Source organism: Colletotrichum graminicola, assembly GCF_000149035.1.
Source record: "Colletotrichum graminicola M1.001 genomic scaffold supercont1.1, whole genome shotgun sequence".
NCBI classification, from domain to species: Eukaryota; Fungi; Ascomycota; class Sordariomycetes; order Glomerellales; family Glomerellaceae; genus Colletotrichum; species Colletotrichum graminicola.
In genome coordinates, this window is record NW_007361005.1 from 177,621 (window position 1) to 190,501 (window position 12,881).

The window sequence follows — 12,881 nt, forward strand, 5'->3', positions numbered from 1 at the left end:
TGGCATGTCCTTTGACAACCAGATCCGGCCAGACGCGGGTTCCTTTCCACAGCTGCAGCGGGACTACTGTATACATGCCAATTACTTCTTAGAGAGCTCGGCCTTGGAATTCCGCGACCCCGAGGTACGATCTCAACTACATCAGATGGATGCATCAACTCTGCCGGCAACCTTTGCGACATCGTCGAACGCGCTGTCGATCGTGGAGAGGATCAGTGCAAGCCCTCAAGGGTTGTGCCGCTTTAAGAGCTTCCTGGACATTGGTTACGTTCGTCTCGCTGAGGCTCTGAGATTGCATACGGACCGAGTGAAGGACATGGGTCTGCACTCTCGAGAAGCGCTATCGGGGTCTTTGCACTTCGAACAGCTCCATGACAGGAAGGAATTCATCAACAACGCCGCCACTGACACAGCAGCGTGGCTCCTCGACCACTAAACTATCTCACCTGGTCGGAGTGGTCTTTTGGGCCCGGCGGCCGCAACCTCCTCTGGATTAAAGGCAAGCCGGGCTCTGGAAAGTCGACACTATTGAAGAAAACACTTAGACGCCTGGAGGCTGCCGGCCTGCCCTCTTCTGTATTAGTCGCTAGCTTCTTCTTTACGGCTAGGAGTAACGTCAAGTTGCAAAATTCAGCGCTCGGGCTGTTCCAGGCAATACTCTACACCCTCCTTACAGAAGACAAGGCCCTGCTGTCCGCCTTCATCCCGGTGTACCGTAGAAAGTGCGCCGCGCACGAGGGCCGGAGGAAGTGGCAGGAAGAGGAGCTTCGAGCGTTTTTCAAGTCGGCGTACTCGGGGGAATATCCCGGCATCAAGAACGCCGTGGGCGTTATCGATGCTCTCGACGAGGTCCGCTCGGAAAGCTACGACGAAGCGTACCGAGTGGCTCAAGACTTCGTTAGTTTCTTCAAAGACCTGACCGAAAAGGGGAAACTGAAAGTATGCCTTTCGAGCCGGCATTTTCCCAACTTCCAGGTCGCTGACTGCGATCAAATCGTTGTCGAGGATTTCAACAAGGACGACATTGTAAGGTTCGTCAACGGCAAGTTCCCCAACCCTCAAAACCCTGCCAGAGCCAACAGGCTTGCGGAAAGGGTCGCGGAACAGGCTAACGGGGTCTTCATATGGGTCACTGTCGTCGTTGGGAGACTGAAATCCGGCTTGGATAATGGGATGACGGACCCGGGACTGGAGCGGGTCTTGGAAGAATTACCTTCGGAGCTGGAGAAGCTGTTTGAGGGCGTGCTTGACAGTGCCATGAGTAGGGCCAAAATGCGGAAGGCCGAGGAAATCTTCCAGTGGGTTCTGCTGTCCCAGCGACCACTGGAAAAGGACGAGCTACAGCATATCCTAACCATTAGCCGCCACCAGGACGATGGATCGGCGGCGACGACGGCCTCGATCGAACATTGGTCTACATCCAAAGATTGTCTGAACGGAGACCCAGAAAAGTTCTTAATGCAGCTGCGGCTGCATACCAGAGGCCTTGCTGAAGTCGTCCTGCTGCGCGAATCGTCTGAGTATGAAGAGAGCCTGGAGTCTCTCGAGGAGGCTCTTTGGCAGGATACTGATGACTATGAAGACCCTATGGTTTCGGGTTATGGAATAAAAGCGCCCTGGAGAAATGAGTACACCGTCCCTGCCAAGCGCAGGCGTACTGTCGGAAACACTGGATCGGAGCGACAATGAACTTTCAGTTGGTCGCCCGTTCAGTTCATCCACGAGTCCGTCCGTGAATTCCTCCTGCTAGACAACGGGCTGTCCTTCTTGCAGGTCGACGGGATTCAACGTTCGCTATCCGAAAGACATGAGATACTGGCAGAGTGCTGCGTGGCCTGCATTCTTCAGGGCAGTCACTTCCTACAGATATATCAACCGGGCAAAGTGCAAGGAACACGCGCCCTTTCCGAAACTGACCTTCCTTTTCTTCACTATGCTCTCTCTGGCGTCTTCTATCACGCCCGGCAAGTTGAGCGTAGCGGAATGTTAGCGGAGAAGGTGATGCGCCAACTCGCGGACGTGCGGCGGACATTCTGGATGGCATGGCAATTCGTTGCATCCATGGATAGCCAAGGAGAAGACGCCTGGAATTCTCGTACTCCCACCCTGCTTCACCTGATCGCTCATCACCGGATGTTCCTTTCCGCCTCTTTTGTACTGAAACTGGGATTCGACATCGGCGCGCAAGACGGCCGCGGTGATTCGGCTTTGCACTGCGCAGCTCGCGGCGGAATCGTTGAGACGGCCCAGTTTCTGATAGGCGACCAAGTTGGCAATGGACTCGGCGCTGCAAACGTCAACCTGGAAAACAAGTGCGGAGAGACTGCTCTTCACCTCGCCATAAAATCCGAAGAAGTCGGAATGGTTGAGCTACTGCTCCGGCATGGAGCCAACACAAGTATCCAAAACAAAAGAGGAGATGCCGCCATGCACATCGCTCTCGGAACGACGGGTTGTTCGATAGTACAAATGCTTGTCAAGTACGGCGCCGATGTCCATTTGCGGAACCGCACCGGAGAGATGGCCGTCCATATAGCATCTAGGATACCAAACGTCTCGATACTGGAGTCGCTTATTCAACAGGGCGGCGACATTAACGCTAAAGACAGACGTGGAATGACTCCGATCCACCACAGGATCAAGCACAATTTTGAGATGCGACCCCTCGTCCGGTTGGGAGCCGACGTCCGGGCCCAGTGCTTTGAAGGGAAGACGGCCGTTCGGACACGCTCAGGACCTGATGTTCATCAAAGACTCCCACGGCATGACGGCATTTCACTACGCGGCCGGAAAGACGTCTGCCGCGATGATGCGGCGGTTCTTAGCCCTTGTTCAGGGGCAGAGCAAGCGCTCCAGGCTGCTGTCATCACAAGATCGCTTCGGACAGACGGCGCTACACTTAGCTGCCAAGAGAGACAACTTGAATATATTCCGCGTGCTCCTCGAAGCAGGCGCAAACCTGGAGCTCTGTGACAAGAACGGAATAAAACCTGTCGACTATGCAGCAGACAAGGTATCGCGGGAGCCGTCGCTAGAGCGGCAGCTCTTTCTCTTAGGGTACCGGCGAATACTGAGGCGCCAGAACGGCCGAATGGTTTCCGGTTTTACGAAGTAGGAGACGACTAGTGAAAGGGACAGCACTACCTAGAAGGTTACAGCAGTTTGGAACTACGGGAACTGCAAAGCCCAACGTTGGCAGCGAGTATCCGCACCTGCACGCACTCTCCTAACGGCGCGGATAAGGTCAACCCGAGGACCTCGGCCTTAACCCGGAAGGCTACGCCCTGTTTATGGCTGACGTATTGGCATTCATCCACTGGTCTGCCAGAGTCGACGCCAACGACGTCGAATTCGTGCTGTCACAGAACCGTCCCCCCGCAACACCGGAGGCGGAGGCACCGGTCTGCTTCCAATCCGGTGCACTTGGACTGCACAGCATGTGGATCCTGGACACTGATTGCTGCAAGAGACGACCATGGACGAGGCTTGAATCAAGCAGGCCTGCAAGAGCTTCTGGCGCAACGACCTGTACTACCCTCGTCCAGGCAGCGATAACAAGAACGACCAGAGGCTGTGGGATATCTTTCAGGGCCGCTTTCTTGAGACCAGCGGTCGCCTCCTGGAGGAAGAGCCCGATGCTGTGAGGCAGCTGCCGCAGCGGCTTGTCGAGTTGATTGGCCAGGCTAGGGGGAAGTTTTCTAGGGGGATAGACGTATGGTGATGGTTGTTACAGGTCGAAGATTGCTTGACGCGAATTGCTGTCAAAACGAATGGGGCTCATGGAAGAATCAATTTTAATCCTGCTCAGTGTAATCAATCCGCAAAAGCCCAACATGATTGATTCCTCAACATCTTTGTTGTCTAGAATGCAACCTCTAGACTTTGTCTTAGTATCCTTCTTTGATCACGTCTAGGTAGACATGTATATATATTTGTTACATGGAATGGTTCTAGTCATGATGGAATGCAAGCAGTGCGTCATTCCTAGGCTTACTGCCACGGGCGAAGTCACATCGAAGACGAGTGTCTAGTTCTTCTGTTGCGAGTGTGCTATACAATCCTATAAGTGATATGACGCCCCTGTTATGAACATTTCTCATTGAATTCTGGTCTCTAGTGGTCGTCGTGAGTGCTGTGCAACAAGTCCTCTGAAGGATAGGCATACGAAGACGCTCGACACAGTTAATAACGTAATTCTACGTCCTATTCTCGCTGACCCGCCGTTCTTTCTTGTCGGATATGACATCTTAACCCGTTTGCTCAAGATGGCGCCAAGCAGTGTGCCATTTTGCCCGAGTGCTCGTGAATGGCTTCCACTTGACAATACATCGGAGTCACATGCAGAGCCAAGAGTGGATCCAATATGCAGTCCTGGTCCGCCAAACATGGACCGCCGTCCAGTTCCCTGCTGCAGAAACGTTTGCCAGCCGCCAATAAGTACTCGGAGTATAGACTTCATTTGCATCAAAACAGCAAGCATCAGAGGCTGCATTGATGGATTGATGCCCCGCTGTGTCTGTTAGCGAGACGTTTGATTAGTCTCCAACCCTGGATGTATGCGAGGCGCTTTCGCCACATCTGGAAGATGGAGCGCCGGCGTGCATTCTGCATGCATGCGCAACAGACTTGCACCAACAATGGGTGCCAGATGACAGGGGGCCGCAGGATGGATTTAAGCAAACAGTGAAGACGGTCTCCCCTCGCCATCTGGACTCGGCCTCTTTTCGTGTTCCCCTCACCTTCCAGACTTCACATGTTGGCTATCTTTCAAACCTCACAGACAATAAGCTGAGATTATTATACCGTGTAGTCAAAGCAATACCACCAGTCTTTGCGTGGACTGATACCAAGATGGCCGAACCAACAACCAAGGAAGAGACCGTACCCCCAGCCGGGTCCGGGACCGCATCTCCCTCCCAGCCCACGACTGCCTCCCCAGCCGTACCGGATCCGCCTGAAAACGCCAATGAGGCAGAGGTGATCGAGCACGACGATGTGGATAATGTTCGTTTTACCCGAACCCTTGTTTACCTGACCGTTGTAGAATCGCTCGCTAACTATAACGATAGGCCTCCGAAACTGCATCCACGGTTGATGATCGATGGTGAGGAGCTTTCCCGTCTCGCTACTCTCGACGCGAATCTAATTGAACAGGTCGACTTACACTGGATCTCTGACTTCGAGCGTGTTCGACTACCCTACAGAGCATGGCCGTCGTTACCATGCTTTCCGATCTGGATGTAAGCATAATGGTCGGTCCCGCTCTGAGATTCACAAATCATTAACGTGGAGCAGCATACTGGGGTCCAAACGATGAGGTATGGCCATGGTCTTGGTCGTTGTCGGGATACTCTCTGCTACTTACTAACCGTGCTCATTGCGAAAGACTGAGATGGAACGTCTGGACTTCAATCACATGCTTATTGTCAAAGTGATCGGTAACAAGCTCTACCTGGCCCCCCTTGATAAGAATAAGATCCACCGAATTCTTGACGTTGGAACTGGGACGGGAGTGTGTAGGTTGCTCCTTCTTCGCACACTTTGTATATTTGTTGACTGATCAATCTCAGGTGCGATACAAATGGGCGACGAGTTCCCCAACGCACAGGTACGGACGTCACTGAAGTCTATTCTAGTTACGAACCAAAACCTCATTGAAAAAAAGCTGACAGCCATGGGTCTGTCTAGATCATTGGAAACGACTTGAGCCCCATTCAGCCGACTTGGTATATACAGTTCTGTGCACCCTTCTTTGGCAAGCAGCCAAGACTAACACAAGCTCAGGGTTCCACCGAATGTCAAGTTCGAAGTCGATGATGTTGAGAGCCCTTGGCTCATCGCGGAGAAATACGACTTCATCTTCTGTCGATACATGGCTGGGTCTCTTGGAGACTGGCCCAAACTCATGCGAAGAGTTTTCAGGTACGTCCCGTGCTACACCAAACATGGAAAACATATAGTCGGAGCGACTGATACTTATGTTAGGAATACAAACCCTGGTGGCTGGGTTGAATTCCAAGACTATAACCTCCGGTGGAAGTCGGATGATGGCTCATTGACGGAGAAACACTTTACCAATGAAGCTGTAAACAACTTCCTCGAAGCCTGCAAACTGGTGAATCGTGAGCCGGCCCCGGGACCCAAGTTGGAGGGCTGGGTCAAGGACGCAGGCTTCGTCAACATCACCCATCAAAAATTCAAAATTCCCGTTGGGGACTGGCCTAAGGACCCTCACTACAAGGAGTGCGGCTTGATCAACTTGATGCAGACCCTCGAAGGCTTGGAGGGATTCACCCTAAGAATGTTTACTAGTGTGCTCGGATGGACGAAAGAGGAGGTTATCGTGCTCCTAGCGGAAGTACGTCGCGAGTTGAAGACTCGAACTTTTCACGCCTATTTCGACTTGTGAGTCTTCCTACTCCCCCACCCTTTCAACTTGCACCGGTCTGGACCTCAGCTGACCATACACAATCACAGTCATGTGGTTTATGCCCAGAAGCCAGAAGTGGAGGAGGAGTAAGCTTTCTCGTCGAATTCGACAAGGCAAACCATTTGATTTGTGTTACCGTGCGGCTCGCCTTCCCTTAGTCAACAGTTAGCCGTTCGACTCGGCATAGGAAGAAATAGGTCCTGCTATGATATTTTTGTTCCAATGACTTGTTAACTGCAAACCGTTCTGGGGCGAAATATTCTCCGTGTCTTGATTGATGTTGAGCGCCCGCTGCCCCGCCGGGCACATCGGGCCGCTAGCCCGTCAACGGCCCGGCCCCACCCGGCGATGCTTCCGCGGCGCGGGGGCTTCCGCTAGCTCCAGGTACCTCATCCTCCCATCACATTCCATGATCTCCACTCACACAGACACTGGGGTCATTTGCTGCCGACCTTCTGTTTCTGGCCTTCTTCCCTCCTCCCCCTCCCAGCCAAGGGTCAGAACCTCACCTTTCTCGATTTCCGACAATCAATAAGCTAAGCGCGTACAAACCCAGAAAAAGCTCTTATCCGGTGCCCCGCTCCAACCAGCATGTCTAGAGACCATGACGCCGCCTCGCGCAGGGTTGAGGATCGCAAACAATGCACTCGGCAAACTTCCCCGCCCGACTGCAGAAACCCTGGCGGGGCGAACGATGTAGCAGGCTTTCTCTATTACCCAGGTAGCATTTGCTTCCGATGATGGGATGTCACGTCGCCGTCTCATCTTCTCGTCGAGCTGCGCTTTCCATCGAACGTGACTGGTTCAGACGACGAGAAACTGATATAAAAAAAATGGCCAGCGATTCAACCCCCGTTGCTCTGCTACTGGCTGTCGCGCTGGTGACGGTCCTTTTCGTCACCGCGAGATCCAAACACGGCAGCCCATCCCGGAAACCACTCAAGCTCCCCGTCATCGGCGACCTCCACAGCTCGCCGCCCGAGAGGCCGCTCGCGAACTGGGGCCGATGGGCCAGGTCCAACGGGCCGGTGGCCGCGTCCAAGCTCTTCGGCATATTCCCGACGGTCGTCCTCAACACCTCCGAGGCGGCCACGGAGCTCTTTGGGAAACGCGGGGCGCGCTACAGCGACCGGCCGAGCTCGGTGAGCATGGAGATGATCACCGGGGCCGCCGGCCCGGGCAAGTCCAGGTTCACCCTGATGCACGACTACGACGCCGACCTGAAGCTGCAGCACCGCATGCTGTCGCCGAGCCTCGGGGCCGTCGTCGCACCCCGGTACCAGCCTCTGATGGAGCTCGAGTCGAAACAGCTGTTGGTCGACCTGCTGAGCGCCACCCGCGCACAGGGCGAGGACGACGACGCGGCCATGCAGAGCACCGAGATCTACCACCTTCTCGAGCGCACGCAGGCCAGCGTCATCCTGGGGCTGCACTACGGCATCCGCGTCCCCTCCACCGGCGACCCCCTTTTCAACCAGATCATGGACGTGCACAAGGAGGTCACCTACGTCGCCGCCAACCCGGGCCTCGTCGACTTCGTCCCGCCCCTCCGACACCTGCCGGCGCTCGTGTCGCCCTGGCGCCGCGCCGCGGACCGGCTGTTCAAGTCGCAGAGCGCGCTGTACCTCCGCCTGCTCTGCCAGGGGATGAACGCGCCCGGCTGGAACGCGACCAAGCAGGCGCGCGCCGTGGCCGCCAAGCACGCCGTCGGTGGCGACTCCGTGCCGGAGATCGATCTCGCGTTTGCGCTCGCCACCAGCGTGCAGGGAGGCATGGAGACGGCCCCGCGGCAGATGATGTGGCTGCTGGCCGCCGCACACGAGAACCGGGACTTTGTGGCGCGGGCGCACGCCGTCCTGGACAAGTTCGTGGGCCGCAAGCGGCCGCCGCGATTCGCCGACCGGCCGAGGCTGTCGTACGTCGACGCCGTCGTGTCCGAGGTCGTGCGGTGGCGGCCGGTGACGCCCGGGGGCGTCCCGCGGAGGGCGGACGAGGAGGACGAGATCCGCGGCACGCGCATCGCCAAGGGCGCGACCGTGTTCGCCAACGCGTGGGCTATCGGGCGCGACAGGGAGGTCTTTGGCGAGGAGGCCGGGGACGTCGCGGCCTTCGTGCCGGAGAGGTGGCTGAGCCTGGACGGGAGCGTGCGCACCGACCTGCCGCTGGCGGTGTTTGGGCAGGGCAGGAGGAGCTGCCTCGGCAGGCGGGTGGCCACGGACAACATGTTCATGGTGTTTGCTAGTCTGTTGTGGGCCTTTGACATCGTGCCCGTGCAAGAGGTCGATACGATGGCCATGGACGTGGCGGGCTTCATGACGATGCCCTCGGCGTTCATGCTCGGGATCAAGCCGCGCGGGCCGTGGGTTGAGGAGGCGGTGCGGAGCAATTGGGAAGGGGCTGAGACGGACATCGGCAGGATCATGGGTAAATGGGCAGACGTCGACACATGATGATGTGAAGATCAACCTCGTGTGCTCTTTGGGCAGCAAAAGACGCTCTTATATTGCGTGAAGGACGGGATGTGCTTCGCTTGATGTATTCCACACTTTGTTCAGACCAAATCGCCTGAATCCATCTGCTGAGTTGCATCAACTTAACAACATCCACACACCTACCCGCACGACTAAAACGAAGAGACGTGCTCCTGGACCATGACCCTGACGTGCGATAGGACGCTGTACTCATTAAAAGCCATTCGGTTCGCCCCGCAAAGGCCAGTCTGTCAGGTCTGAATGACCGGTGTCAGAACCTCGAATGAACACGCGCCAAGATCCAAAGAACCTGACCAACAAGTATCGATATCAAATCCGAGGAAGACGCCCCTAAACACGCACGCCATCCAACTGCTTCACCACGTCCTCGTGGAACCGCATCGAGAGCCGCGCCGCCACGTCGTCTTCGGTCTCGGAGTCACCGTCCGCCAACCCCAGAGCCTCGCCGCCTGCGATGCACTTCCGGGCCGCCTCTTCGAACAGCTCCCCCATGCTGGCGCCGAGGTCGGCGACGCGGTCCTCGGCGAGGAGAGCGTCTCTGACCCTCATGGCGAGGCTGGGCCTCCGACTGATGTCGTAGCCGAGGACGACGTCCACCGGCGCCCAGTGGGCGATCTCGACAAAGAGCACGCCGAGGCTGTATATGTCGAAGCTCTTCTTGAACCGCTCCCTCTTGGCGGGGTTCATTACCTGCACATGGGGGTGACGGTACAGGTTGTACTCGGCATCGTCCTGGGGAATGTCTGTTGCCTCATCGCTCCGGGAGGGGCGGGAATAGTCGAACCCAGTTAGGTATGGTTCCGCATAGTTGACGCGGCCGCCCTTGGTCCGAAAGAAGACCACGTTGTGGCTGCGAAGCCCCTTGTGGAGCCAGTTCACGGCGTGAAGGTACAAGAGACAGTTGCTGATGGCATGCGCCAGTTTGACTCTCTCCGTGACGCGGGGTTTCCTCTCGAGTAGGAGGAGCTCGCGAAGCGATACGGGAGGCAGGGACGGGTGCAGCTCACTGCTGCTGCTGCTGCTGGGCCGTTCAAACACAAGACCCAGCTTCCGGTTAAGGCTGTCGTCTTCTGGCGCGTCATTTTCGGGGCCTAGCATGTCGAAGAAGCCGAGGCAATGCAGCGTTCGGAAGGCCTCGGGCTTCGGACTGTGGCTCAGTAAGGCGGCAAGCTTGCCTACCCTATCAATGATGACCGTTCTCGGGGGCGACTCGTCCCCGGCTTTTTGGCGGTCGTATTCCTTCCATTCTATCCAGACTCTCTTGCTGGACCCGTCAGCGGTGCGAAGGGTCGCCTCGCACCTCGGCTGATCAAATTCCTCGGGTTCTTCATCGAGCAGTGTGATCATTCCTCTGTCTAGGACGAGCTTATCCCGTTGCGCCGGTTTCCCTAGCTCCAAAGACATGGCCGTTGCTTCGTCCCACGGGTGCTGCTGCTGCTGCTGCTGTTGCTTCTCCGACTCTATCGACTCGTTGAAAGCCTTGAACTTGGCTAGCTTGGAGATGAGCTCCAGGTCGTCCGCGTTCTTCTCCCGCTGAGCTTTGGACATGGACGAAATGTTCGCCGGCGCGGTGTTCTCGAGCTTCAGGTTCAGCGCCATCACGAGCCGTCCCAGGTCTGCAATGCGATGATGCAGCTGCAAGACCCCTCGGTTTGTATCTTGCACCGTATCGCGGATCTCCACCTGCAGGCGGGCGTCCAAAATGTCAGTCATGTTGTCGTTCAGGGTAGCAAACCGAGACAGGAGGGTCTCGAATGCGCTTTTGTCGAAGGAGACCCAGCTTAGCCTGAGAAAGGTCTCTCGTGACTGGCTCTTGAGCTTTCCCATTGCTCGCTTTATGAAGTCCCTCCGCTTCTCCGGCAACGGAAAGTTGGCGGCGGCAGCATCCTTCTCGGGGTGTTCGAGGACCGTGTCCGGGTCCGAGGCCGGCTTCAGCCGCCCGTTGCGGCGCTGATGCTCTTCGAACTCTTTGAACAAGCACTGGACCTGGACCAGGAGGTCAAGAACCGTGGTCCGGTGGAGCATGAAGGTGTTGGTACCGAGGACCTTTTCCTGCTGATTCTTGTCCAGGTCGAGAAGCCCGGACGTCTCACTCCAAGCAAACAACCTCTGTTGCTCCATCCGCAGCCGCAGATTGAGGAACTTGCAGTCGTCGGGGAAGTTCCTGGCTGTGATGAGCAGCTGAATGCCTGAGTCTGATTAATATTCAGATGCACATGTGGAGCGGACGGCGGGTTGTTACCTTGTACGCAACCAGTGTAGACCTGTAGACCGATGGATGCAACGCTGATGGCCAAGCCGGCGGCCGATACGGGATCCATGACGGAGACGGGACTGATCAGCTGCCTTCCGGTGAACCAATACGGTTGGGGTTGATGAAGGCGGAGGCTGACGGTCTGAATTGCCGAGTCGAAGAATTACGTGCTTGATTTTTTCTCATTTCTCTTCTTTTTTTCTTTTTAGTGCGCATTTCCCGCCACGCCACGGATGCATGCTTGTCTACATGTACGATGTGCAGCTGTTGAGTAACCGCAGTCACCCCTCCTATGTCCCCAATGAATCGACGCGGGTAAGTAGATGGCGAATGTTCAACGCCCGTAGCCAGCTGGCACCATGCTCTTGGCATCTGCGTGCAGGTGTGGTGTTGGTCGCATTTCCCTTCTTCCTCGTTTCTCACTGTAACACACATGACCGTTTTATCTTCAACGATTATTGAAGTTTGAACTTTGGAGTGGCTTTTTATTTCGTCTCTGCATGTCTTCATGTTGATTCGAAAGGAAACCGTTGCTTGTTCGCCTCATCCACCGCCTTGCGCACCCCTGTCACGTTCTGAAGTACTGTCGGATGGTCGGAATGAACGCAGATGCTGAAGGGCTTGCCCTGGAACCCGAAGCTGAATACACGGTTGTTATTGTCTTTGCCCGAATCATCGAGCAACGCAGAGAGTGCTCTTTCGTAGCACAACTCGGGGGTAGCCACTTTGGACTGTGCCACCGGTACGAGCCGGCCGTCGGGAGAGTAGTCGATGTCGACGTACACTTCCCCCTGGAAGGGGATGCCCAGCTCCTTACACATGGCTTCCTGGGCAGGGTTTTGAGAGGCGTAGACGGGGACGTTGCTTCCGAAGGTGGCGCAGGCCTCTAAGACGGCTCTCATGATGAGCTCGTCCCTCTGCATATAGAAGAAGAGCTCGCCATGCGGTTTGATGTGGGACAGCTCGACACCTTCAGAGTCCAATATGGCCTTGAGGGCGCCTACCTGATACAAGACCATGGCGTACACATCGTTGGGGTCGATCTCCATTTTCCTGCGGCCAAAGCCGAGCATGTCCTGAAGCCCGGGGTGGGCTCCGGCCTTGACGTTGTGCCTTTTGCACAAGCGGACGGTCTTGAGCATGATGGCTGGGTCGCCGGCGTGGAATCCGCAGGCAATGTTAGCGGCATCGATATAAGACATCAACTCTTCGTCCGGGCCCATCTTCCATGGGCCGAAGCCCTCGCCCATGTCGGCGTTGATATCATATTTGCGTGCAAGCCCTGAAGCCATCCTGAGGGGTAGAACGAACGACTGCTGTTTCGTGTGAAAAGAAGGAAGAGGGCGCGGGCAGTGAAGCAAGAGAAAAGGAGAGAGCACGCGGCAAGCAGCCATCTCGTCTTTCGATCCGTGTCGGCCGACCTTGTCTCGGATAGCAGCTGGAAGGACGGTCAAGAGGTGTGTCAACGCAGGTAGGTAGGTAGGTAGGTAGGATATGGCATATAGGTATCTAGGGAGTTGGAGTAGCTCCGTCATAGTTAGGTAGGTAGGGGTTGGGGTTACTCCAAGACGAGGTGGTACGTTGGGAAACAAGCTTCGCAGTCGCCTTGAACCATCAAGTACCTAGGTACCTGACTAGTTAGGTAGGTACTTATCGGTAGATACCTGCCACATGTTGGGGGGTAATCGGCACTTGATAGGGCCAG

The 12,881-nt window shown here is 56.0% G+C and overlaps 5 protein-coding genes across 5 annotated transcripts; 3 read left to right on the forward strand and 2 right to left on the reverse strand.

Moving 5' to 3' along the window:
* Window positions 1–145: 145 nt before the first annotated feature.
* GLRG_00047 (uncharacterized protein) lies at window positions 146–3,721 on the forward strand (the record flags this gene model as incomplete). The annotated part of the gene is made up of 6 exons (XM_008090732.1): window positions 146–348; window positions 417–1,628; window positions 1,698–2,685; window positions 2,735–3,101; window positions 3,244–3,401; window positions 3,500–3,721. The coding sequence occupies 6 exons, from the start codon at window positions 146–148 to the stop codon at window positions 3,719–3,721; spliced, it is 3,150 nt and encodes a 1,049-aa protein (XP_008088923.1).
* A 1,130-nt stretch (window positions 3,722–4,851) lies between these two features.
* GLRG_00048 (methyltransferase domain-containing protein) lies at window positions 4,852–6,520 on the forward strand (the record flags this gene model as incomplete). Its single annotated transcript, XM_008090733.1, has 10 exons — window positions 4,852–5,004; window positions 5,070–5,104; window positions 5,155–5,240; window positions 5,296–5,318; window positions 5,387–5,516; window positions 5,571–5,608; window positions 5,689–5,726; window positions 5,785–5,922; window positions 5,986–6,405; window positions 6,478–6,520. 10 exons carry the CDS (start codon window positions 4,852–4,854, stop codon window positions 6,518–6,520), a joined length of 1,104 nt encoding a protein of 367 aa, XP_008088924.1.
* Window positions 6,521–7,263: 743 nt separating this feature from the next.
* GLRG_00049 (cytochrome P450) lies at window positions 7,264–8,880 on the forward strand (the record flags this gene model as incomplete). Its single annotated transcript, XM_008090734.1, has 1 exon — window positions 7,264–8,880. The coding sequence occupies one exon, from the start codon at window positions 7,264–7,266 to the stop codon at window positions 8,878–8,880; it is 1,617 nt and encodes a 538-aa protein (XP_008088925.1).
* Window positions 8,881–9,252: 372 nt separating this feature from the next.
* On the reverse strand, window positions 9,253–11,243 carry GLRG_00050 (uncharacterized protein; the record flags this gene model as incomplete). The annotated part of the gene is made up of 2 exons (XM_008090735.1): window positions 9,253–11,117; window positions 11,165–11,243. The coding sequence occupies 2 exons, from the start codon at window positions 11,241–11,243 to the stop codon at window positions 9,253–9,255; spliced, it is 1,944 nt and encodes a 647-aa protein (XP_008088926.1).
* Window positions 11,244–11,682: 439 nt separating this feature from the next.
* On the reverse strand, window positions 11,683–12,468 carry GLRG_00051 (LamB/YcsF family protein; the record flags this gene model as incomplete). The annotated part of the gene is made up of 1 exon (XM_008090736.1): window positions 11,683–12,468. The coding sequence occupies one exon, from the start codon at window positions 12,466–12,468 to the stop codon at window positions 11,683–11,685; it is 786 nt and encodes a 261-aa protein (XP_008088927.1).
* Window positions 12,469–12,881: the final 413 nt, after the last annotated feature.